We start from the raw sequence: 24198 nt of genomic DNA on the forward strand, positions 1-24198 counted from the left end.
AGTTAGTTGTATGCTCTGAACACGTTCTTAATTTGTTAATTCTTTGAATTTTAAATTCATAACCCTTATTTATTTTTTATTCTTAGCTTTTGTATCAATTAATGGCTTTCGTCATCCTCGGGTGTCGGCCAGCACGTGTCTATCCTGGTATTCGAGGAATATCAAGGTCGGGGCGTGTCATAATACGTACCTAGATTAAATTTATATAACGTACCAATAACGTACCAAATGATTGGTACGTTATATTTAATATATATGTTTGGTATGTTATATTTAATATATGTGCATGTTATATTTCATAATTGTATGTTAATAGGATGTTTATGTGTTTTTAGAATTTAAAACAACGAATTATTTGAATAAGAAAAATTCATTTTGAACGAATTATGATAAGATAAGATAGGAAGTTTGTGGTGATTTTTGAATATTTGTGATATTATTTTCTGAATTAGTTGGTTAATTAAATACAATAAAAATCATAATTTTTAATTAAAAATTAGTAGAATAATGTTTGATCAAAAGTTTAAAAGTTATAGATGTTTGATTATAAAAAATTCAAATTTAAGGCATCTATGTCAAAATACCCCAAAAAAAAAAATCACAAAAATGAAAAACCAAAACAAAAGAAACCCAGAGAAAGACGAATAAGGAAGACCAAGTGCTCAGAGATTCTAGATCATTTTGAAACCCATACCAAACGAAAATAAAAAACTGATCCATCAAATAGAGAAAAAATCACTGATCCAGCAAATAGAAAAGAAAAAAAAATCACAAACTGAAGGATACAAGACAGGGAGAGAAAACGAAAAAAAAAGAAGAAAAGAATTGAAAATTGCAGGAAGAGGAAGACGATGAAGATGAAATGAGAAAACACCCATGAGAAAGATGATGCAATCAGGTTTGAGCAGGAGTGGTTCTGCTACTTTTAGGTCTGAATCTCCAGCAGCAAACGCGAGTCGATGAAGCTGATGCGAGAGGGGTGCGAGACATGTTTTTCAATTTTGAAGCTAACTAATAATACCAAGCTTTTTAAGCGTACTAACTAGCAGGTATGAGGCGTACCAATTAACTTGGACCGGATTCGTTAATCCGGCGACTATTTAGTACACAAGTCTCTAAACCCTATTTTTAATCCTATCCGATGCTTAATACAGAGTGCCAAACGAGGTCTTGGCGTAGTAAACAGATAGATGATCAAGGTACATGTAAAATGTAAAATCAACTTGAAGCAACTGCAAATAACGCGGTTATTAAATATGGTAGTTTTGTTCGGAGATAACTTGTGCATTGTTGCAAATCATTGACCCGTCTGTTGACTTGTTCCTGTAATTGCGGTTGCTCCTCCTCCTCCTCCTCCTTGAGCGGCTGCCCCTCCCCCTCCTTCTCGTCCCCCCCCTTAGATTTGGAATTTTTACCTTGATGAATTCAAGAGCAGAGGGAAGATCTTCTTCAAACGAGTATGCTCGTCCTCCTGGTCCTTCAGCGACTCCCTCTGTTACTAGTTTTCCCTTCAAGAGTCCAAGAGCAGAGGGAAGATCTTCGAACCAGGTGGGAAACACGTCGTTGTAGGTCAGCCAAGCTGTTAAAAGACCTCCTTCCTTATAAATATTTTGCTCTAGCGATCTCAGTATATATTTGACGATGTACTCTTGGGAGCTGACTTGAAGTTGATTAAACGACTCGATGAATCTTCGGAGTCTGAAATCCTCCTCATTCTCTCCGCAGAGTTTCTCTATTGTGTCACCTTCTTCAGCTTCACCGAGAAGTACTTCAATGGAGTGGATTCCTGATTTGTTGGTCTTGAACCAAATAACAGACAAACCAAAGTAAAATTCAGCATATCGCGAGGAGAAATAATTGTGTGATACTGAAATACCATCGTGTTTGGCTTTATTGATCTCTCGGTTACCGGATGTTTGCAGCATACTTGTGAGATCCCATTTCGCAACTTCATTCTGATCCCAGAGGGAAGGATGCGTAGTACAGAGCTTTATAAATCTTCTGACCCTGAAATCCTCCTCACTTTCTTCGGAGAGTTTCTCGATTATGACATCTTTGGTATACTTGCTTGAATAGTACGTTTCCATTAACCAATCAAACAATTGTTCTATCAGATTTTTCCGACCGTTGGAGCCTAGTTGCCTGAACAAAAGAGTTAAGTCATGCAACTTTCTTTCACAGAAGAACTTGTTTGAAACTTCGAAAAGAATAGCAGCTCGGGTTCTTAACCCGACTTTGTGAACTTGGCTTGCGAACGTTCTCATTCTGAAATCTCCCTCACTTTCTTCCACCAGTCTTTTGATGATCTCAAACTTTCCACCAGCTTCACTAGAGATTTCTTCAATCTTCCGTTGTTGATCAATGGGGGACCGTAGGCTAAATCCAAAAGTTAAGAGATAGGATAGTATTCCATCAATATCACGGACAAGTCTAGTCCAATGGTGAGATTCACGCAGTTCCTCTACAACCATGTCAATCAAATACACTTGAATACCAAAGGGAAGTGCTTTCGTGTGCAGAAGCTCTGAGAATTTTCTGAGTCTGAAATCCTGCTCCTTGTCCTGACTACTGACGCTTTGTCCCTTGAACCAAACAATTGAGAAACCAAAGAAAAACTCATCAAAACGGAATTGCCAATCCGAACTAGTTTCCTCTTTGGCTGTCCTCTGTTTATCTTTTCGTTTCTTTTTATGTTCTTCCATGCAGGGGACAAGAAGCTTATGACCATAGTCGGTATAATCTCTCGACAGCTGTGAAAATCTTCCTAGTATGGCATCTTCATCACTGGTTTCGTCATAATCAGCTGTGACATGAACAATTTTACCAATCACTTCTTGTTGTTCCTTGAAATCTAGTTGAGTACTGAACCAAGAAACCAGTTCGCCACATTGCCCTTCGCGCTTGAATTTCTTTACAACTTTGGAAAGGAAAATATCATGCTCAGAGAAGGGAAGTTTCTTGAATAGCTCTGTGAATGTTCTGACTCTCAAATCCTCCTCGGTTTCTTCGGGAAGTTGCTCGAGCACTGGAACACCTTGATGAACCAGTTTATTACGTACTTCTTCCGTCTCCTGTAGTTGATCACTAGCAGATAGTTGGCTGAATCCAAAAATTGAAAGGCGCAAAAGTAGTTCAGCAGCATCAACGTCATCAGTAGACATTGCTAAATCAACCTGAAGGCAGAAGTCCTACAAGCTCCGGTTTCTTATCCTTATGTTCTGTTAAAAACATCAATGTCAATTTCGTCAGAAGGATGCTGATTTAAGGTCTATTTTTCTCAGCTTGTACTTGTAAAATGTAAAAATTTTGAAACGAAATAGAAACGAAGTTTATTTTACTGATCTGTTCTAATTCCTACTCTATTTTTTTCCTGAATTTGAACTTTAATTGCCATTTCTCCTAACCCTCAAATGCATCAACTAATTTATTTAAGAAAAACAACAAACCGAAAAATGTTTTTTAAGGAAACGTGCCCCGTGATCTTGATTCAGCTTTCAAATGTTTCTGCAGAGAGATTCAACACTCCTTATTCGAAACCAATCCGAAGTAGTGTTCTAAATTCTAGCACCGTTCAGATTAGAGGAGGTTTTAAGACATCAATTATTAACTTTTGTTTTGTTTTATTTTGAGTATTATAAATAGAAGATTTTTACTTGATGTGTATTTAATACGGGTAAAAAAGTTACACTGTGCTATTAAATATCATGCTTGTTTCTATAAAAACAAATCTTTATCAACGTGAAGAGACCCTCCCGAAAAATTAGGAGAAAAAGCGGTCCATAGTGATCATGCTATACATATATTTCTTAAGTGGTAACAATACATATATGTTTGTGTGTGTGTCTGTAAATGCAGGCCTTTTAACAAGAGGGATCCTTATAATAGAGATACTCTTTTAATCGTTGGATTGACTTCAATGAAATTGTGTGGTTGAGATTAAATTACAGGTCATACAATCTCAACCATACAATTTTATTAAAGTCAAATTCAACGGTCAAGAGGGTGTCCCCATTTTTTTTCTCTCTTGTTAAAGGATTCCTATATATATGTATGTGTACGTGTATATATATAATTTGTGTACCTATACATATGTACATAAATATATCCCCCCATCCCCAAATTTAACTAATGACAAAAAAAAAATCTTATTAATTTTTAGATTTTGATCCAAGTCTCTAAGGCCATCTCCAACCGAAGGGTCCAGAGGGCCGAAAATAGCTCGAAAACCATCTCCAATCGAAGGCTAGGCCAGATGGCTCTGGAATCTGGGAGGGCCCCACGGAATCGGAGAGGGCTAGAGGGCTGGCTGCATGCAGCTAGCCAGCCAGCCCGGGGCTGGCCATTTTTTTTTTTAATGTTTTGTTATTTTTGTCGGTTATAACCGACAGAAATACATGCTATTATTTAATATAGATGTATTACTGTCGGTTATAACCGACAGTAATACATCTATATTATAACTGACAGTAATACATTTATACTAAATACTAGCATGTATTCCTGTCGGTTATAACGGACAGGATTTCTTAACAAAAAATTCAAATGCAACGGCTAGTAGCCGTTGCATTTGATTTTTTTTTTTTTACAGTTTTATTATTATTTTTTATTTACAAAAGTTTTCATATAACTTCTATTTTTTACCATAACTTCTATTTCACAAAATTATTTCATATTTTTTTTAAATTCTATTTTTTTCCTATAACTTCTATTTCTCAAAATTTGTTTCATATTTTTTTTAAATTCTATTTTTTTCCTATAACTTCTATTTCACAAAATTTGTTTCATATTTTTTTTAAATTCTATTTTTTTTTCCTATAACTTCCTAAACCATTATATAACATTAAACAATAAGAAACAACATTAAACAATAAGAATGAAACAACATTAAACAATAAGAAACAACATTAAATAACATTAACCAACATAAAAATTATACAACATGAAACTTAAACAACATTTTTAAAAACATTTAAAAACATAAATTATGTTTGGCCCTATGACCATTTTGGCCCGCTGTTGGAGACGGTTTTTTGTGAAAGGGCTAAAACAAGCTCTCTGGCCCTCTGGTCCTCGGTTGGAGACGGAGGCGAATATGGCACTGTACTGTTTATTAAAATATTAATATCTTGAAGAATCTTGGAGGGCCAGATGGCTAAAGAGCCATCTGGCCAGCCATCGATTGGAGATGGCCTACCATTAATATAAATCTACATTTCATAATTTTTTAAAATAAAAATTAATAATTAATTTAGAATTTTAATACTCACATCTTTATTAAACTCCTAACTAATTTTTAATCCAAAACATTTCTAAAATAAATTAAAAATTAGAATAAGTTTGTACCCGTTAGCTTTTTAAAAAATATTTTCAATTTTTTATTCTTATAATTTTTTTCAAAATTTTAATCTTAAAATGTACCAATTCTTAAATATACTAATTTGTTATATGTAAAATGTACCATTTTTTTTATATAAAATCTATTCAATTTTTTTTCTAATCTATTTTTAAACTTATATGGTTACATTCTTTTTCTTTGACTTGAGAATATATCCATATCAAGTTTTATCGAAGAAATTTACCAATACTATTAAGCTTAATATCTTTTTCTTTTCTTTTTTGTGGTTTTGAAGAATGTATCCATGTTTTGGTAGAATAATTTGTTTTGTTAATTTTAATGAATGTACCCATATTTATATATATACACAATAATATAATTTATATTTTAATATTTTTAGTCCTACAAATTATGAGTTTTTATTTAAAATTTCATTACCATAAACAACTATAAATTTTAATTTTTAATTTAAAAAATATAGTAACATAAATAAAAATAAATTATTACTTTAATTTTAGAGATTTTAATAAAAAATTAAAAATCAATAAGATTTCAGTAAAAAAAAATATTGATAGATAAAAAGAAATTTTAACGAAAAGCTCACAATGTTGTTCACTCTAACAAAAAATCATATTTTTACACTAAAAAGTCAAATTGATGTTATTTACTTTACCCTTTATTTTACCTTTATCATTAAAAATCAAAGTTTTCAAACCTTTTTCATTACTTTCCTTAGATAAAACTGTATCCAAAGTCTCCCGAAAAAACAAATGGAAGAGTTTGTAAGAAGTACCGGAGTGCTAGTTCTTGATTCAACCTTCAATAGCCGAATGCAATTTCTTCCGTGTATTTGATTTTGATACAGGAGTTGAAGGGAGTGCAGTCACACAATAGCCATAAGATTACTAATCCCGTCTCCAAAGACGATCGCACGTTGCAAGTTCATGAACGCTGCAAGTCTGCAAGCCTGAAACCCAGCCGTAACACTGCCTAAATCTCAACACCAAAGTTTGAAAGAAAAAAAAATGCAAAACGATAACAACAACAATCCCAATAGAAAAATTCTTCCTTATTCCCGAAAATTCTCAGAAAGTTTTCCTTTTTCCCAGAAAATTCCGGAGAGAAATGGATTGAGAAGGAGAGAGAGTAGCTTTGGGACGAAAAGAAATGGAGAGACGGAGAGGGAGGAGAGAGTAGCTTTGAGGACGATTTTGCGCAGGAAAAATGATCTTGAAGGTTATTTTGCAGGACAAGAGATGGAGAAGAGGAGTTATGGGTGCCGAAACTAAAGGAAAAAAAGAAGAAACTCTCGAGAGACAGTATAAAGGAAGGTTGAATAAAAAAATTAAAATAATATTGAACTAATAAAGGGGTCGGCACCATAGGGTGTTCTAGACACTTTAGGGGAAAAGAAAAAGGCAAAAGTTTGAATAAAATATTATTAGAAGTGTATTAAATAATATAATACTAAAGTTGTTAAATTATTTATTTTTAGTCTCATTAAGTCAGACCCTTTTTTTTTTGTGATTACTGGAAATGTATAATAACTAGGGCAAAGATGTCAAAAGTACATAATGAGGCCTACAATGAGGTAAGCAACAGAAATAAACCGGGTAATGCAAGGGGATGAAGGAGCCAGACGCAACAAGCATAGCTAAAGGCGTCACCCTTCCATTACCACAACTAAATTAAGGAGGGTAGGAAAGTCCATCATTACATAATACATGAACCAGTGACGATGGGGGCCTATCGACCCAAGTAAAGTCACACAACTCCACATTTCTTCTCGACCCCAAGAGGTTCGCCACCATATTGGCTGATCTTGGAGTCCAAGACCAGCGACAGTCTTGAAAGGATTCCCCAAGCAACTTGCACCTCGTCAGCGCTGGAAAAGCCTCCCTCCCAAAGCAACACCCAACTCGTAACCATGGTGGATCGCAACCGCTTCAGCTGCAGCAGCCGAAGGAGCATCAATACTACTTCTCCTAGCAGCAATAAAGGTGCCAGAAGAGTCCCGAGCAACAACCCCAGTATATCCTGTGTTCGTAGCATTCACCCAACTAGCATCGACATTGAACTTTACATACTAAGTCAAACCCGTTTAGTTTTGTCTAAACTAATCCAATTTAATCCTTGAAATTAGTCTAATTTACAATAATCTGATGCAATCAACGCACTTATAAAGAAAGAAAATTGGACCTTCAGTCGAATTGTTTCTTTTACAATAAAACTACTTCTAATAGATTCCCTTATGAACAAAAGTGTTTTCTAGAAAAGCAATCTTTAACTGCCCAACTCAATCTTTTGGTGGTGAAATCAAATCAAATAATCTATACAAGCTTGACGCCTCGTTGTTCTTGGTTGATCCCCCAATTTACATACTTTTCCGCGTACCTTGTGAAAGGAGCTTCTTTTACAATAAAACTACTTCTACTAGATTCCCTTATGAACAAAAGTGTTTTCCATAAAAGCAATCTTTAATTGCCCAACTCAATCTTTTGGTGGTGAAATCAAATCAAATAATCTTTACAAGCTTGACACCTCGTTGTTCTTGGTTGATCCCCCAATTTACATACTTTTCTGCATACTTTGTGAAAGGAGCTTCTTTTACAATCTAATAGATTCCCTTATGAACAAAAGTGTTTTCCAGAAAAGCAATCTTTAACCGCCCAACTCAATCTTTTGGTGGTGAAATCAAATCAAATAATCTATACAAGCTTGACATCTCGTTGTTCTTGGTTGATCCCCCAATTTACATACTTTTCCGCATACTTTGTGAAAGGAGCTTCTTTTACAATCTAATAGATTCCCTTATGAACAAAAGTGTTTTCCAGAAAAGCAATCTTTAACTGCCCAACTCAATCTTTTGGTGGTGAAATCATATCAAATAATCTATACAAGCTTGACACCTCGTTGTTTGTTGGTTGATCCCCCAATTTACATACTTTTCCGCATACTTTGTGAAAGGAGCTTCTTTTACAATAAAACTACTTCTACTAGATTCCCTTATGAACACAAGTGTTTTTCATAAAAGCAATCTTTAACTGCCCAACTCAATCTTTTGGTGGTGAAATCAAATCAAATAGTCTATACAAGCTTGACACCTCGTTGTTCTTGGGTTAATGTTTATTCTTCTGTTCATACGCCGGAGCGTATTTTTTGTCAGTTCCGGTCCATCAGCATAAGTTTCTCGCTAGGTTTCAACTTTCGAGTTTAAGCTTAGAACTCGAGAGTAGATCTAAAAGCTAAACTTTCAGGATTATTTTGTGCCCTAAAAGAAGCAACATTTCCATGGTGGGATCAAATCAGAAAAGGTCACTAAATATTGGTGTCAGCTGAAGTAATTGGCACCAAAAAAATGTAACAGGCCAGTTTACCGGCCTATACGGGTGGGCGACCGGTGGCACATATCAAAAGACGGTTGGATCTCCTTTCTTGTAATTACGTGGTGTTAGTAATGGATTTACCTTTCTTCAAAAAATAAAAATAAAAAAGATTAGATTTACATGGAAAATAAACAAGTAACAATGTTCAAACGTTTCAACAACTTACATAACTTTCTTAAAAAGAACAAATCGCAGATACGTCGGCAATGACCGATCCAACAGCTAGAGGACAATGCTTTGGAATATGATGGTAAGGCCTATCCCCCAGATTTTGGGGGACGGAAATACACAAAACAAGCAAGGACGACTTGAAAAGCGGTAAGTAGTAGGAGCACAACAGCAGCTACAGCTGATAAGAAAGACCACGGAGTATGGAAGTACTCGAATCTGAAACTCGCCCATCGTACATGCCAAATATTTCTATGGTACTCATTCATATCCTTGAACAATTCGCATAGATAACTCTCATCAATATCAAAGGGCACGTCTTTTCCAAAGTTTTTGAAGAAATCAGCAGCCTCCTCATTACTTCCGAGGCGATTCTCAATAATCGTTTTGTCGCAGAGGAATGAGACATCTGCAGGAGTGCGGATGAGGCAACTCATGAATGCAGCTAGGGGTGGGTTCGGTACGGTTACCGTACCAAACCCCGTGTACCAATTACCATACCAAACTTTCGGTTTGGTAAAATCTATTACTGTTACCGTACCAAACTTTCGGTATACCGAAGTTCGGTATTGCCAAAAGTTCGGTTGGCATGGTATGGCAATGGTAATTGCCACAAAATTTGTTTTTGTTTTGGGACAAAATTTGTTTTTGTTTTTTTAACCCAATTCAAGGGCAAAACTTTTTTTTTGTACATTTATCTCATGCATTATAGATTAAATTCATCTATTATTCATCATTCACAATTCACACATATAATAATTCAAATGATGCATCAAGATTCATCATGAAAATTAAGCTTACAATCCAAATAGAAGTTACGAATCAAAACAAATAGAAGTTAACAATCCAAATAGAAATTTAAAGTTTCAAACCAAATGAAAATTGGAAATAAACTTCAAAAATGAGAATTCATTGATCAGTTATTCAAGCTTAAGATGTCGAAGCTTTTGGAGGAGGCATTGAACTTGTAGAAGATTGAGTTTGTGTCAAGCCTACATTACAAACAAAGAAAACATATTAATTAGTAGCAAGAAGAATTAAAGTTGAAAACCATTTAATAACAAATTTACTAAAAAAATTAAAGCATATATTTCTTGTTTTCTCTTCTTCCATTTCCTTGTAAAATTGAAGCATATCTTCCGTTGGTTCCTTGTAGAAGTTTACTTCATATGCCCTAAGCCAACCACTAGTATGCACTAGTGCCTCCATTATTTTAGGAGTCAAGGATACCCTAAAGGGTCCACAATCCTCCTCCCTAGGCTAAATGCATTTTCACTAGCAAAAGTAGCAGTGGGGGTTACAAAGATATTTTGTCTATTTGTGAAAGAATTATGAACTTTTTTGTGTTTGATTTCCACAATTTCAAGAGATCAAAGTCACCAACAACAATGCTAATATAAGTAGGGTTTTATTTTCAAATTATTGGAATATTATAAATTTGTGTTATATAGTTATCTATTATATAATTTATAAATTATATATTATATTGTATTATCGGTATGGTACGGTAATACCGTGGTAATAGTATCCATTACTAATACCGTACCATGAAATTTCGGTACGGTACAATACCGTACCATTACCGATTGGTACGAAAAATTTGACACAAAATCGGTATGGTACGGTTGGCAATTCGGTTGGCACGGCAATTTGGCAAAAAAATCCACCCCTAAATGCAGCATAAGTGGTGACATGCTTTGAGCAATGAAAGTAGTGGCATTGTTCAAATGCTACAAAATTGATGAATAAAACAGTGCGTAGATCGTCTAGTACTATGTGTGGAATTTCGAGCACTCCTTTGCAAAATCTTATATCCAAGATGCTCATCGCATCCCTTGTCTTGAACTTAATTCCAGCAAGATGAAGCTTTTCGGCTGATTGAATGAATTCAATCGATGCAGAGGTATTTCCCTTCCTTGTCTTGGACTTAATTCCTGCTACAAACTTTTTCACTGCCTTCCTTGTTCCTTGTAGAGGCTTTTTCGCAGATCGGATCAATTGAACTAATGGACGAATATTTCTAGCTGGACCTTGAGGTGACTGATCATAAGGTTTAGGAATAAAACTTAAGCGAAGTAAGTCGAGTAAATGTTTTTCTTCAGTAGTACTGATATCAGTTCTTTCTACTGCATGATTAAAGAATTCCAAAGCAAGTTTGGCAAGGGATGACTCACTATCTTCTCTTGATGCTTTTGATTCATCGAATAATTTTTGAAGAACGAAGAAAGGAATTTGGTTTTCCAAACGCAAAAGATCGCGTATGAGGTTAGGAAATACCCATGCCAAGTTAAAGATGGGATCATCTGGATCACTTGGTGACAAGCTTGCAAGATCATCTGGATCACTTGGTGACTTCCTTCCAACTTTGCAAAAGAGCTCAACAGTAAACAAGCCATCCAACACCATTATCTCAACTAGGTCATGACTGCTTAAATCGATTGTCTCCGAATAGCACCCTCGTATGCTTTCTTCCATTGATGCTACAACCTGCCTGTAGTGATCAAGTCTCCGGCCATTTGATGGTGTTCGCGCAAGTAGATCACGAAGAAATCTCCGTTTATGCTGCTGCATCATCTCCACACGCGTGTCGCCATAGTGATAAGGACCGATGGAAACTATATGAGGTTGGTAGGCCTTCTCATTTATTTCCAAGAGATGTTGAGGCATTCTGAATATGCAAACAAGAGCTGTTTCCAGCTGATGGGTGCAGCAGCCATTTCGGTTCCTCAACTCTTCGATCCAATGATGTTGTCGTCTGAATATGGTTCACCGCTGGAATTGGAATGACCGCGTGATCTCTTCCTCCATTAGCCATTGGTTGCTGGTACTGGGTAACTGGGTTTGGATTTGAACAGTAGAACAGGCAAGGAGGAGCACAAGCAATCGTATTTTGGGTGGGATCTGTTGAGAGAAGCAGCGGACAGAGGTATGGTTTGGGATTGAGGTAATTTAAAAAAAAAGAAACTAATGAAAAGGGCTTGAAAACTTTGAGTTATAATGATAAGGATAAAATAAAGGGTAAAGTGAATAGTACTAGGATTGATTTTTTAGTGTAAAAATATGGTTTTTCGTTAAAGTGAACAGTATATGGTGCTTTTCGTTAAAGTTCCCTTTAAAAAAAAGTTGGTACGAAAAAAAGCTGAGAGAGTTTTTGATGTTTGGTAAACATTTTAAATCAGCTTTATTTCAAAGTTTCAAATGAAAAAAAGCTAAGGGGAGTATTCAATTGAGATTTTGAGGGATTTTAATTCTTTTAATGAATCTAAGGGTATTAAATCAGGATTTTAAAAGATTATCTAAAATTCAAGGTGTATTCAATTAGAATTTTAAGATAGTTTATTAAAATCTTTAGAAATCCAAGTGTATTCAATTAGGATTTTAAAGAAGTTTATAACATTCAAGATGTATTTAATTATAAATTGATTTTAAAGAATTTGAGAAAGTTGAGGAATTAGAAGTAATTGAAGAGATTTCATGGTGTATTTTAAGCATCTACAAATCTCACATCTTCCCATGAGATTTCGAGGGAATTGAATCAAAATTTTATATGGAATCTCTACAAATTAATTAAACTCTATAAAAATCCATTGATTTATAAATCCATTAAAATCTCTCACATTCTCGATTGAATACACCCCTTAAAATCCTAAAGCTACAAAAAACAGTTTCAAAAAACCAGCTTATTTCGAGAAAGAGTAAACTGTCATTTAACCCCCTAAACTATCACGTGAGTTTCAATTTCCCCCCTGAACTATTTTTTCAGCCAATTGACCCCCTAAACTATGTTAAAGTGGCCAATTAACCCCCTACTGTTAAGTATCTTTAACTCCATCCAATGTTGAATGCACCCCATATTAAAATTTAATATTAAATGACTTATTTACTTCACTATGCAATGACAATTTTGACCATATTAGGTTTTAAAAAAAAATTATAAATACACCCCAAATCACTTTTAGCGTATTATTTATCTTCTCAACTATCAAAACTCTCTCATCCTCCATTGTTGAACAAAACTCTAACCAATGAAACTACAAACATGTTGATTGAGAAAAATTGTTTTTGACGAATGAAACACGAAATCGATGTTTTTGAAGCTTCACATAAGGTAAGACTTCACATTTTTCATTGTTTTAGTGATTTAGATGACATCGATAATTATTTAATCTTGTGTTTGCTGCATTATTTTTCAATATGAACCCTAAAAGATGAATATGAATATGAATATATAAGTTTAAATAATGCAGCAAACGCAAGATTAAATAATTATCGATGCGATTTTTGTTGTTAGATTTGATTATATTCGATCTAAGCTGTTGGATTCAATAAATATATAAATATAAAACTAAAAAAAATAATTTGAACTTGGACAATTGGATTAACCAACGGCCCATTTAAATCCAGCCGTTGGATCGAAAAAAGTAGTCGTTGGGCTACATAAATGGCTGACACTCGGGGGGACAACCCTCATGTGGGTGGGCTTGGCTGGAAGGGACGCCTGGCACGTGCAACGCGTGGACGACTGGATTATGGATATTAAATTTAAGTTGTTGTAGTTTTTAAATTTAAGTTGTTGTTTTTAAATTTAATTTGTTGTTTTTAAATTTAAGTTGTTGAAGTTTTTAAATTTAAATAATAAATTATATTTGGCCCTATGACTATTTGGCTCTCGGTTAAAGACGGTTTTTTATGACAGGGCTAAAACGAGCCCTATGACCCTTTGGCCCTCAGTTGGAGATAGAGGCAAATATGATCATATACTATTCATTAAAATATTAATTTCTTGAATGATCAGGGGGTTAAAACGAGCCATCTAACCAACCTTCGGTTGGAAATTGCCTTAGAACTCATTAATTTGTAAGCAGATTGGTAATCTTAGTATATTGGAATTCTGTACCAAACCAGACATAATTTTGAAAATCTTAACGTCTGGCCCATCCAAGGTCGTATCAACTTTTCGTGCCACATGCTTAAACCTTACCATGTGACTAACACATGAATGAGTGCCAGGGGGATGCTTCCTTGCAGTTTCTTATTCAGTCGAGTTTTCTACCTTTACTCTTTATAAGTTCTCGTAAGAAACTGCAATCCCTTCCACTCTTGTATCAAAATAAAAAACACGGAAGAAACTGCATTGGGCGCTATTGAAGGCTGATCAAGAACTAAAGCTAGCCCATCGGGAGGATCACAAATTGAACGGAGGAGGACGAGAGGGTCCACAGATCGGAGGAGGAGCAGAACCCATCGGTCGTTGGAGCTCCGACGAGTCTCCTTCCCCTTCTCTTTGATTGTTTTTTTAATTAATCATTTAATTATTTAATTGTTGGGTTTATAATTGTTTTTAATTGAATAAAAGTTCTGCTTAATTTAAATAATGTAGCTGATCATATGATGTCACTTAAGTTGATATATAATTATGGTGCAATTACTTAGTGAAAATAACATTATTGCTTATATAATGTTTGATTTACCATTTTTATCGGCTAATGTTTGCACATCTTTCAGGAAAAAGTTGCGACTGGGGATTCATTTCTGCGATTTCAATGTTCGTATGTCCGAAACCCTCTCCTGAGTCCAGTAGCTCTACTGATACTGCTGATGTTGCTGAATTACTCATGAATCTTTCAATCTTCGGGTTCAGACAACTCTCTGCCAGTGGTCAACATGAGAAGACGAAAGAAATGTACAACAAGGTTGTTGAAGATGTCATTGTGGAGCAACTCCCGGAAGAAAGTGAAGAGGATTTGAGAGTCAGAACATTCACTGAGCTATTCAGGAAACTTCCCTTCCCTGACCAGAATCATTTCTTGTCCACAATTATAAAGAAATTCAAGCGCGAGCGGCAAATTGGCGAGTTGGTTTCTTGGTTCAGTACTCAACTAGATGCCAGTGATCAACAAGAGCTGATTGGAGAATTGGTTCATGTTAAAGCTGATGACGAGACAATCACCAATGAGGATTTGGTTCAAAGGACAAAGCTCCTATGGCCAGTGGCGGCTGACGAACAACTCTGTGATGGAGTTATAGGTGTTATAATTGAGAAACTTGAAGACGAAAGTGAGGCGGATTTCAAACTCAGAAGATTCACCGAGCTATGTAAGAAAGTTGTTGACTTCGGTGTCCAAGTTCAGTTCCTTGACAGTGTTGTACAGAAGCTGCTGGAACCACGAAGATGTCTTCCACACGGGGTGCTCCTTCAGCCTCAAGATTCTGCAAGTGCTGCTGAATTGCTCTGGCAGCTCTCAAGTTTTGGGTTCAGTTTACTGTCCATCGATGATCAACAAGACAAGATTAAGCAAATCTCTAATAAAATTTCTGCTGAAGCTGTCAAAAGACAAAGACTTGCAGGAGAAAGTGAGGAAGATTTGAGACAGAAAACATTCACAATGTTATTCAATAAAGCTCCAGTCTCTACACGAGTTAATTTATTCGAGGAGTTAACGGACAAATTCTTTGGCGAAAGACGCTTGTGTGAGTCAATTCTTTTGTTCAGGCAACATGGTTCCAATGATCAACAAGAGAAGATTGAAGAAATGTTTGGCGACTCAGGGAGACTGGAAAGCAAGGATGCCAAAAATGTCATACTCGAGAAACTTGATGAGGAAAGTGAGGAGGATTTTAGGCTCAGAAGATTTATAAAGTTGTGTAGTACAGATACCTGCCTTTTGGATGTCTTCATGTCGGAGGAAGATGAGAAGAGGAATTCAAAAGGTCTACAGCTGCAGAAATCAGGTTATGAAGAGATAGACAAAATCAAACAGTTTCGATATGCTGAATTTTACATTGGTTTGTCAGTAATTTGGTTCAAAACACGATGCGCCAAACATCCAGGAAATCCCGTTGAAGTACTTGTTAGTAATGTTGGAGAAGGTGATCACGACGTTGAGAAACTCCAACATGAGACTGAGGAGGACTTCAGGCTCAGAAGATTTACAGAATCGTTTAAGCAGCTTGAATTCGGTTCCCACGAATATATCGTGGATTATATTAAAAGCACATTCGGTTCCCAGGAATATATCGTGGATAATATTAAAAGCACAATAGTTCATGATCTAGGTTACCACAATGATGAACCCCGTTTCAAGCTCCTGAGTGGACCGAGTCTCGGTCTGACTTCGGACGATGATGAAAGGCCTCCATTTTCTTTAGAATTCAGCATGGTGAAAAGTCCAAACCTAAGAGGAGGAGGAGTAGCAACGACTCAAGGAGGAGGAGGAGGAGGAGCAATTACCCAAGGAGGTGGAGATGGAGCAATTACACAAGGTGGACAGGGGACAAGTCAACAATAGATGATTTGCAACCATGTCATCATGGAAGAATCGTTCAAATAACTATATTTAGCATTTGACAAGTTTTTAAATGTAGTAGGATTATTTGTATGTCATCATTTCACGCCTTACATTGCATGTGATTGATGCTTGCGGTAGGACTCCTATGCTCCCTCACTTTCGCGTTTCCTCCTTACTGGTAATTACGCAAATTATGCACTGTGGAAATATCTGGTTGAACTTGTAACACCACGTTAGCTAGCTGAGTAGTGTTACGGTCCCAAATAATTTCTTGTCATAAGTTGTGCATCAAATCATCGACTTTGTAATTGCATTACAAGTTTAAAATCTAATTACACATATATAATCCATATGACCATGCTCTTATTTATGCCCATATGTTTGTCAACTCTGGAGATTATATATGATGTGTGATGGGAACTCTATGAAGATTTACAAGCATATTATAACTGAAGAAAGTTGAGGTTCCGCTATAAATCCAATTGACAATATGAAGAGTAGCCCAACTTATTTATAAGCTTATGCAATGTTTATTCTCCCATCAATGAACAACGCAATGATGTGAAGCGCATGTGGTCATTTGGCTTCACACGTGGGACATTTTATTCTAATACCATGAAGAAAGTTGAGATTCCACCATAAATCCAATTGGCAATTTAGGAAGTAGCTCAAATTACTTATAAGCTCATGCAAGTTCCACTTGTATTATAGTGTGGGTTTATCAATGTTGTCTACTCATATTATAACATGTAGAGTGGTTACATACCATATGAATGTGTTCCACTACCAATATAACTCGAAATTTTATAGCAAAAACAAGACGAATTATTTAAGATAGTTAATATTTGGGTAGTCAACAACTTTTATGGCCTTGTTTTGGTTGAGATTCATCCCACAACCGTATAGCTGAGGCTTTTCTGTATACACCTGATCTTCATCAGATTTTCCTTCAAATATAAAGAGAGAAAAATGCATCTGAATAATGTCTGTATGGAAGAAAACGGCAGTTGGTGAGCCCCATAACACTAGTACATTAAGGGTGCGTTTGGACTAACTTCAGGAACTAAGCTGAATTGGCTTGGCATGAACTAAGTAGTATAAGAATAATAAAGCGTTTGGTGCAGTGTCGGATTAACGGACTAAATTATTTTTAGATACAAATATTCCTTTTATTATTTTCTAGTTAATTTATTAGTATTTTATTATTATTCTCACAGCACAGCCGTTTATTCTCACAACAGCTTTTTTTCAAAGCACAGCAATACCAAACCAGCCCTTAGCCCATGCACGAAACAAATGTTGGACTAGACTAACTGGTAGTCCAATCTAGTCCAATGAAAGCTAGTGTGGCCAAACAAACGCCCCCTAATTGTTACGCCTTTCAATCTTTGAGTTCAATCGACTTTCTGTCATTGATCAAAGAAAGAAGACAGCAGAAATCCATAATAAACTAGTTGACCGAGCTGTTACACTACTCGAGCAACACCAGAATGAAAGTGAAGAGGACCTCCAACACAGAACCTTCACAGAGATATTCACGGGCTCTGGTGGCAAATGCACCTCGGATAGACTCTTGTCCGACCCTTCGGACAAGTTGGAGAGAGATTAAATGGTCGTCCAAGCCCTGGTTTTGGGCTCTAAAGTTGATGGACTAAAATCATGCGATTTTTGTGTAAATAAAAATTAATAGCCCCATTGCATATGGCTTATTTTTATTTATGGCCCAAACACACCTATGTTCCTTCCGTTTTTGTATTATTTTCGTAAAGATAATAAACTAGGATGATGCAAAACCTGAGTAACAATTTGTCCTTGCCAACTGATACAAAAAATTGCTTCAATCAGCCGAAATATATCTTCTTTTAGCCTCCATTGCATCGAATGACAACGCCTTCCTGCACCCTAAGTTTCTGCCTCAGACCACATCAACCTTGAACCTTGCTAATTGGCAGCATATTGAAATGAGTAAAATTTGAATGAAAATAATTTGGGCCTTATAGTATTTCATAATCCCTTGTAGTATGATTGGACATCAAAATTTACTCGTTTAGTTGGTAAAATATACTAGTAGGACATTGTTTGGAAGAAGTCTTTCTTCCTTTAACGGGTCATTACTTTACCTTTAACAATCATTCACTATCTTTATTATCATAACTTAGAAAAACAAATTAACAGTTCATCATAGAAATGTTACTTGTCACCATAATCGTAAATTTGTGTAACATCAATAGGTGAATGAATGGTCTCCAAGTTGAATTAATTTTTATAAAAAATGATTTTTAGATGTTCATATATAGGGGATGCAATTTCCAATTATATATGACATTTGTACGATAGAATTAGTCATGGCATTATTAAAAAAGAAATGACTTTTACATGTAACAAGTCCAAAACCAGTATTGTCATTAATACAATTGAATTAGTTTAATTTTTTTTTATCAGTTAGACTAGTTTAATTTACTCCCATGTCTAATCCACTACTCCTGTCCTGTGACCCCAGACCCAAACCCCGAAAGCCAAGCCTCGAGCCGAGGACACCAGCACCGATGAAGGATATAATTATCTTCCCAATCGAATGCAACCAATCCTACCTTTTCTTCCAATCATAGTCTCCAAATTAACATTGCGAAGAGCTTGCATGCAATTAGTAAGTTAAGATGTCACAAACTAATCACACGATGTCATATGAAATAGTTAAGACACATAGTGACGGGTGTGGATGCGAATTTATTCCTCTTGATCTTGGACAAAATTGCACCTACAAAACAATTAACACCTTAGGTCAAGGCCAAGATCGTCACGCGCCCACGATGAATGGGGGGCTTTGGCCGAAGAACCTCCGATGCCAAAGTTAGAATTTTGCGAGAAAAGTGTTTGAGAGCTTTGGAGAATTTTAGCAAGAGTCAGGACCTAGCTTTTTGGTGAGAATGAGAGCCTATTTATAGGGATAGGGTTCTTGATTTAGGTTGAATTTAGGAGTTATGGGAATAATTGACTAATTAATTTAGCAAATAAAATTATTGCCAAATTAACTAGCTAATTAATGTGATAAAATAGGTGAATATGATGAGATCAACAAGGGTGGCCGGCCATTTGGGATTTTTGGGTAGTGGGTTATGTAATGGGGGATTAATTGGCATAATGGGTCATTTAATTGGTGATTTAATGGATTAATTAGGAAATAAATCCATTAATTCACCAATTAATCTAATTTAAATGGAATGTTTGGAATGGTTACCTTGTGGAGTATATGGATGAAATAACTTTTATTTGTTACCTTCTTTAGGCATTTTTGACTTGGTTAACGGATGATTGCCCGCTGCTCGTGCGTAGGAATTCCGATATGCCTCAAGGGTATTTTTGTCCTCTTTTATCCAAAAATTCACGTGTCGCCTTATGAATATTTTTTGCTCCACAACAGGTGCCAGGCTTGGGACACCTGTCTCGGTTACATGCAAAGCTCTCACCCATATATGACCATGAGTATTGACGTGTGAGCTGAACAAAGAAGTTGAGGATTTCAAATGCTGTCTGAAGTATTATATCCCAGCTCAATCTTCTACTAATTGACTATATTTGAGTTAGGGCTTTCGTTAATTTTAGCTTAATATCCATTTTATCCTCATCAAATTTACTCATTGAACGAAAATAGTTACTCTTTCAATTCTTTCTGCGAAGTTTGAATACTTTTCACAGATCAATTCCAATATAATTACCAAGTCTTTTAGTCCTTAACTCCTGTTTAATGAATTTTACAGTCTCCTGAATATATACTTAGTCCACATGATCGTATAAGGATATAAATTATGTTTAACAGAGAGACGTTGAGGGCGGGGGATCAATGCAACTAAGGTTAAGGATTAGCACTGATTTAATTATAGAACAGGGTTAAGGTTGCGCACGCCATATTGCACTTATATCATATATTAAAAGATAAATGAAGCCATTAACTAAATTAATCAACTCACTTCCAGTCGATAGGCAAGTTATTATTATATTAATAATTAGTACATTAATTTCCAAATTCCTAGTCAAGCACACTAAGCACTACATAGAGGAAGATAACGATTTACATTAGCTTGGTTACTATCTACATAGTTCTAAATTGATTGCAGATTCACATATACAGGTTCATCCATTCCATGCCAGGAATGTAATTGTTTTGGGGCATGTAAAAAACATCATCATACTCTTCCACCCCAAATTCTCCTAAAAATGGAGGATCAATGGCTTCCATGGAGAACGAGGAACTCGGACTGTTGCTGGGGCCGCCATGATCAACGCGCTCCAACAGCCTTTGGATCTCCATCTCAGCCTCCGACAGTTGATCCTTGAGCTTCGACATCTTCATATCAATGGTGTCAAAGGTTATATTATGCATGAGACTATATAAATGTCAAGGTGTGTGTTTTTAAAATAGAACATGTACTCGATGTGGACCAAATGTGGTCACGTAATGTTCCCCAAATGAGTCATGGCGAGGCCCTAATGGGCCAACACCAACCACCTTAAACAACATTGTACGGACGTCCCATGAGAGCTGGAAGAACAGCCTTTGCTGTCTAATGAGGTGGCACCAAGCTGTTGCTTGTCCCTTTTTTTCCCCACTCTATGTTTTCTATGACCATAATCCGAGCAACTTGTATGGCAGGACCAACACCATGACAGTCTATTCGTACCCATACAAGTCCTACTCTCAAAACCCAACAAGGTGGCTTGAGCCTAGAACTCATGCACTTTCATGTTTGTGTCCATGAGGTGGCCCTGGTGGGTGCACCTTGTCCTTTTAATTTTGAACTTTTTTTTTCCTTTCCAAGGGATAAGATAAGAGTAAGCCATAACTGAGAGCCAACAACTTTGCTGTGATATTTTCTTGCAATTCCTTTTAGGGTTAAAAAAAAAGGTATTCATTCTTACATTCAAAATTTTGGTTTAGATTTTTCTCTTTACTATCGCTTGTATAAAAATGTGATAGCTCAAACTACTGAGTTAAATTTAATCATGGTCTACTTCTAACCCACCTTGATTGGTTTACCAAGAAATCAAATGAAACCTAAAATAGTAAAATTCATATCTTATGCTTCTGTTTGCTTTGAAACCTGAACAACATATTTAAGACTACAATCTTACAATGAAGTTGGAATATTTATATATCACTTCTCCTCGATTTCCTTAGAAAGTAAACTAAACCCAACAAAGTCAATGATGTAAAACTCACTCAAGCAAATAACATGTGCACAGAGAGAGAGAGAGATGAATTACCTCGGATTCAAGTCTACATTTCTCAGCAACAGTGTTTTCATGTTCTTTCTTTAAGGTTGAGTACTCTTCCTCCAACTTCTTGTTCTTCCAACGAGCCCTTCGATTTTGGAACCAAACAGCAACTTGACGAGGATCAAGACCCAGTTCAGAAGCAAGCCTGTCTTTCTTCTCAGACTCCAGTTTGTGTTCGTTTCCAAAATTGAGCTCAAGAAGGTTTACTTGTTCAGCCGTGAGCTTCCTCTTCTTAAGCCCAACAACACCACCAGCTTCTCCACCTTTTCTCTTCTTACGACGGCGCCTTGCCGGCTTTGAGGCTCCTAACCATAATAAAAAATTAATTGTTAAAACATTAACTAATCATCGTTGATAATCATTTCGTTTTAAGTTTTGTTTTCAATGTTTTTGAAAACTTAAAACTTGTTTAGCAACTGTTTTCAGTTGAAAAAAAATGAAAACTGATATCAACATCAAAAACAATATTTTGAAAACTCACAAAATATATGTAACTTTCATATTTTAGTTTTCAGGCTAAAAAACACTAAAATAATTATCAAACAAGCTCTAAGTTTATCGTAATTATGAGAAAAGGAAAATTGGAAAAAGTTTGTATGCATTTGAAGTACAAACCTTGTGGGGGTACAATTTGAGTGTAGACATCAGAGGCCGAGTACAAGTGAGAGATGAGTAGCATATGATGATCGTCTTCAACAACTTGGTGGTTGTTGGTTGCCATGCTTCCTAATTTCCTATGGCTAGTTAGCCTTGTCACTCTCTTTCCAACTCTCCTTTTCTCTACCGCTCGCTTTCTCTCAAGAAACAGACGTGTTGAAGTTGAATGGCTTGGGAGACAACGCATGCACCTTATTTATAAGGGTTTCTATGTGAGCGAGTCATCCTTTCAACCTTTTGGTTTACAGAAAATGGCGTTTTACAACAATGTCCTCAACTATGTAGATGGGGAGGTGCTAGTCATGTATCACGTTGTTGGGTTTGTTTCTTTGTTGTTACATATGCATTAAAGGGCAAATGGGGAAAAACATACATGCAAAGTTAACCACATGCTAGATTAAAAAATGGGGAAGAAAAAACATAATCGTCAAAAACTTGGTTCCATATATTCACCCATGTGAAGATGCATCTAAGTTAATTTTGATGGCCGGATTGAATTTGTTACAATAATAGAAAGAAAAAAATTCTCTTAAAAGTTGGACTCTCTATGGATCTTTGTCACTTTACCGTTTAACGTCAATTCTTGTATTGACATGAGGTGTCAAAAAATCTATAGAGAACCCGTTCCTAGCATTTCTCTACACTAAATTAAACTCCAAATTAGGATGCTTATTTGGGTGGAAGTGTAAACCGCCTGTGACCTATGGTTGAGTTAGGGTTCCCGATTTGGTGATTAACAAAAAACGGATAGGGCAATTATGGTATGAAAGAAAAAGTTAAAACCCCTCAAGTTTCAACCACGCACAAACTTTGTAAATCCGGATGAGTTGGGATCCCAAACCTGACCACCTCGAAGTCAATAAACAATGTGGTGTAGTTGGCCGAAATTTTTTTTAGATCGGTACACAAAATGATACATCACATGTTACTATACAAATTTTGGGATATGTGTACTAAAAAATTAATAACTTAAAAAATAAAATTTCTCACTACTTCTATTAAAACATGTAATGTACCACTTATATTCTCGTCAGAATGAAAAATTTCTCGTAGTTGGCCTATGGATTTGGACTTGCAATTCACTTTTGTTGTCCAATTGGGTGGTAATCTTCTCTTTCTATGTCAATATGCCAAGCCACACTCAATTAGCTTAGGCTTTATATGTACATTAGTAAGCTAGTAGGTCATGCGTGGCTCGAGATGGGTGAAAATGCAAGCATCTTAGTGTCTTGTATTTGCTTAACAAGCATGTAAATAACATAGAAAATTCTTAGAGCCCCCTTTCTTTTACCTTATTACATTAAGAATCATAAAACAATAAGGGAGATCAATAAAAAATTTGTGGAGAGGTTGGACGAAATTGATGGACACTAAACATGTCGTCGCTGTTGATTTTTTTTCTTTAACACTCGCGCTTTCGTAACACATGACACACGATTCGTTTTAAGATTTATGAGAATATGTACAAAAGTCTAAAATAAGATTTTTTTTTTAGTGTAAACGCTTGGATTAGAGCCCATCTTATACTAATTCTTTTTCCCAACTCCATCATGTGAACACGCCTAGAACTCATCTCATATTTTTGGTCTAAATATAACTAAACAATTCATCAAATGATGTTTTGTTGATAATATCAATCTTACATGTGTTTATTAGTAGTTAGACTATTTTTCATATTGTCAAATTCATTTTATGGGAGAACTTCAATTTTCTTACGTTTTTTTTCTTCATGTTATTAAATCTTAGAATTAATAACCTAAATAACTATGAAAAGGAGAAAACACAGAAAGGAGACAAATTTTTTAAAATTTCGACCAGCATGCTGATAAATTTAGTTCTCTTTTCAGGTTCTCTGTTTTTTCTTGTGTTTGTTTGGAAGATACTGAATTACAAAAAGAAAGCAACAACATTTTCCTTGTCGCCCGCACAATCAAACAACACAGCAGAGTCGCTTTCTCATCCATTCACTACTTTTCTTTCTTTTTTTTTTCTCCCAGGGTTTTGCATATTTGCAGAAATGTCCGACTGGATGATAATGAAATGGCTTAGTGGTCACAGCTCACAAGGGTGATGGGAAATACGTGGCATA

General features: G+C 35.8%; 4 protein-coding genes across 5 annotated transcripts; 1 reads left to right on the forward strand and 3 right to left on the reverse strand.

Moving 5' to 3' along the window:
• Positions 1-1125: 1125 nt before the first annotated feature.
• On the reverse strand, positions 1126-6634 carry LOC103401750 (uncharacterized). 2 transcript variants are annotated; one of them, XM_070815529.1, is made up of 3 exons: positions 6129-6343; positions 1910-3218; positions 1609-1799 (listed from the first exon to the last, which is right to left on the reverse strand). In XM_070815529.1, the coding sequence occupies exons 2-3, from the start codon at positions 3159-3161 to the stop codon at positions 1771-1773; spliced, it is 1281 nt and encodes a 426-aa protein (XP_070671630.1). In that variant the 5' UTR covers positions 3162-3218; positions 6129-6343; the 3' UTR covers positions 1609-1770. The 2 variants fall into 2 exon arrangements, with proteins under 2 accessions (XP_008338692.2, XP_070671630.1); XM_008340470.4 differs by having other exon boundaries at positions 1126-3218; positions 6129-6634.
• A 3746-nt stretch (positions 6635-10380) lies between these two features.
• LOC114822927 (UPF0481 protein At3g47200-like) lies at positions 10381-11556 on the reverse strand. The gene has a single exon (XM_029098099.2). The coding sequence runs from the start codon at positions 11554-11556 to the stop codon at positions 10381-10383; it is 1176 nt and encodes a 391-aa protein (XP_028953932.2).
• A 2415-nt stretch (positions 11557-13971) lies between these two features.
• LOC103401768 (uncharacterized) lies at positions 13972-16530 on the forward strand. Its single transcript, XM_008340492.4, has 2 exons — positions 13972-14434; positions 14531-16530. Exons 1-2 carry the CDS (start codon positions 14376-14378, stop codon positions 16176-16178), a joined length of 1707 nt encoding a protein of 568 aa, XP_008338714.2. The 5' UTR covers positions 13972-14375; the 3' UTR covers positions 16179-16530.
• A 3616-nt stretch (positions 16531-20146) lies between these two features.
• On the reverse strand, positions 20147-22361 carry LOC103401780 (homeobox-leucine zipper protein ATHB-40-like). Its single transcript, XM_008340498.4, has 3 exons — positions 22068-22361; positions 21441-21757; positions 20147-20523 (listed from the first exon to the last, which is right to left on the reverse strand). Exons 1-3 carry the CDS (start codon positions 22294-22296, stop codon positions 20296-20298), a joined length of 774 nt encoding a protein of 257 aa, XP_008338720.3. The 5' UTR covers positions 22297-22361; the 3' UTR covers positions 20147-20295.
• Between the last annotated feature and the right edge of the window lie 1837 nt (positions 22362-24198).

The sequence above is a fragment of the Malus domestica genome, chromosome 02, assembly GCF_042453785.1.
Source record: "Malus domestica chromosome 02, GDT2T_hap1".
Classification (NCBI taxonomy): Eukaryota; Viridiplantae; Streptophyta; class Magnoliopsida; order Rosales; family Rosaceae; genus Malus; species Malus domestica.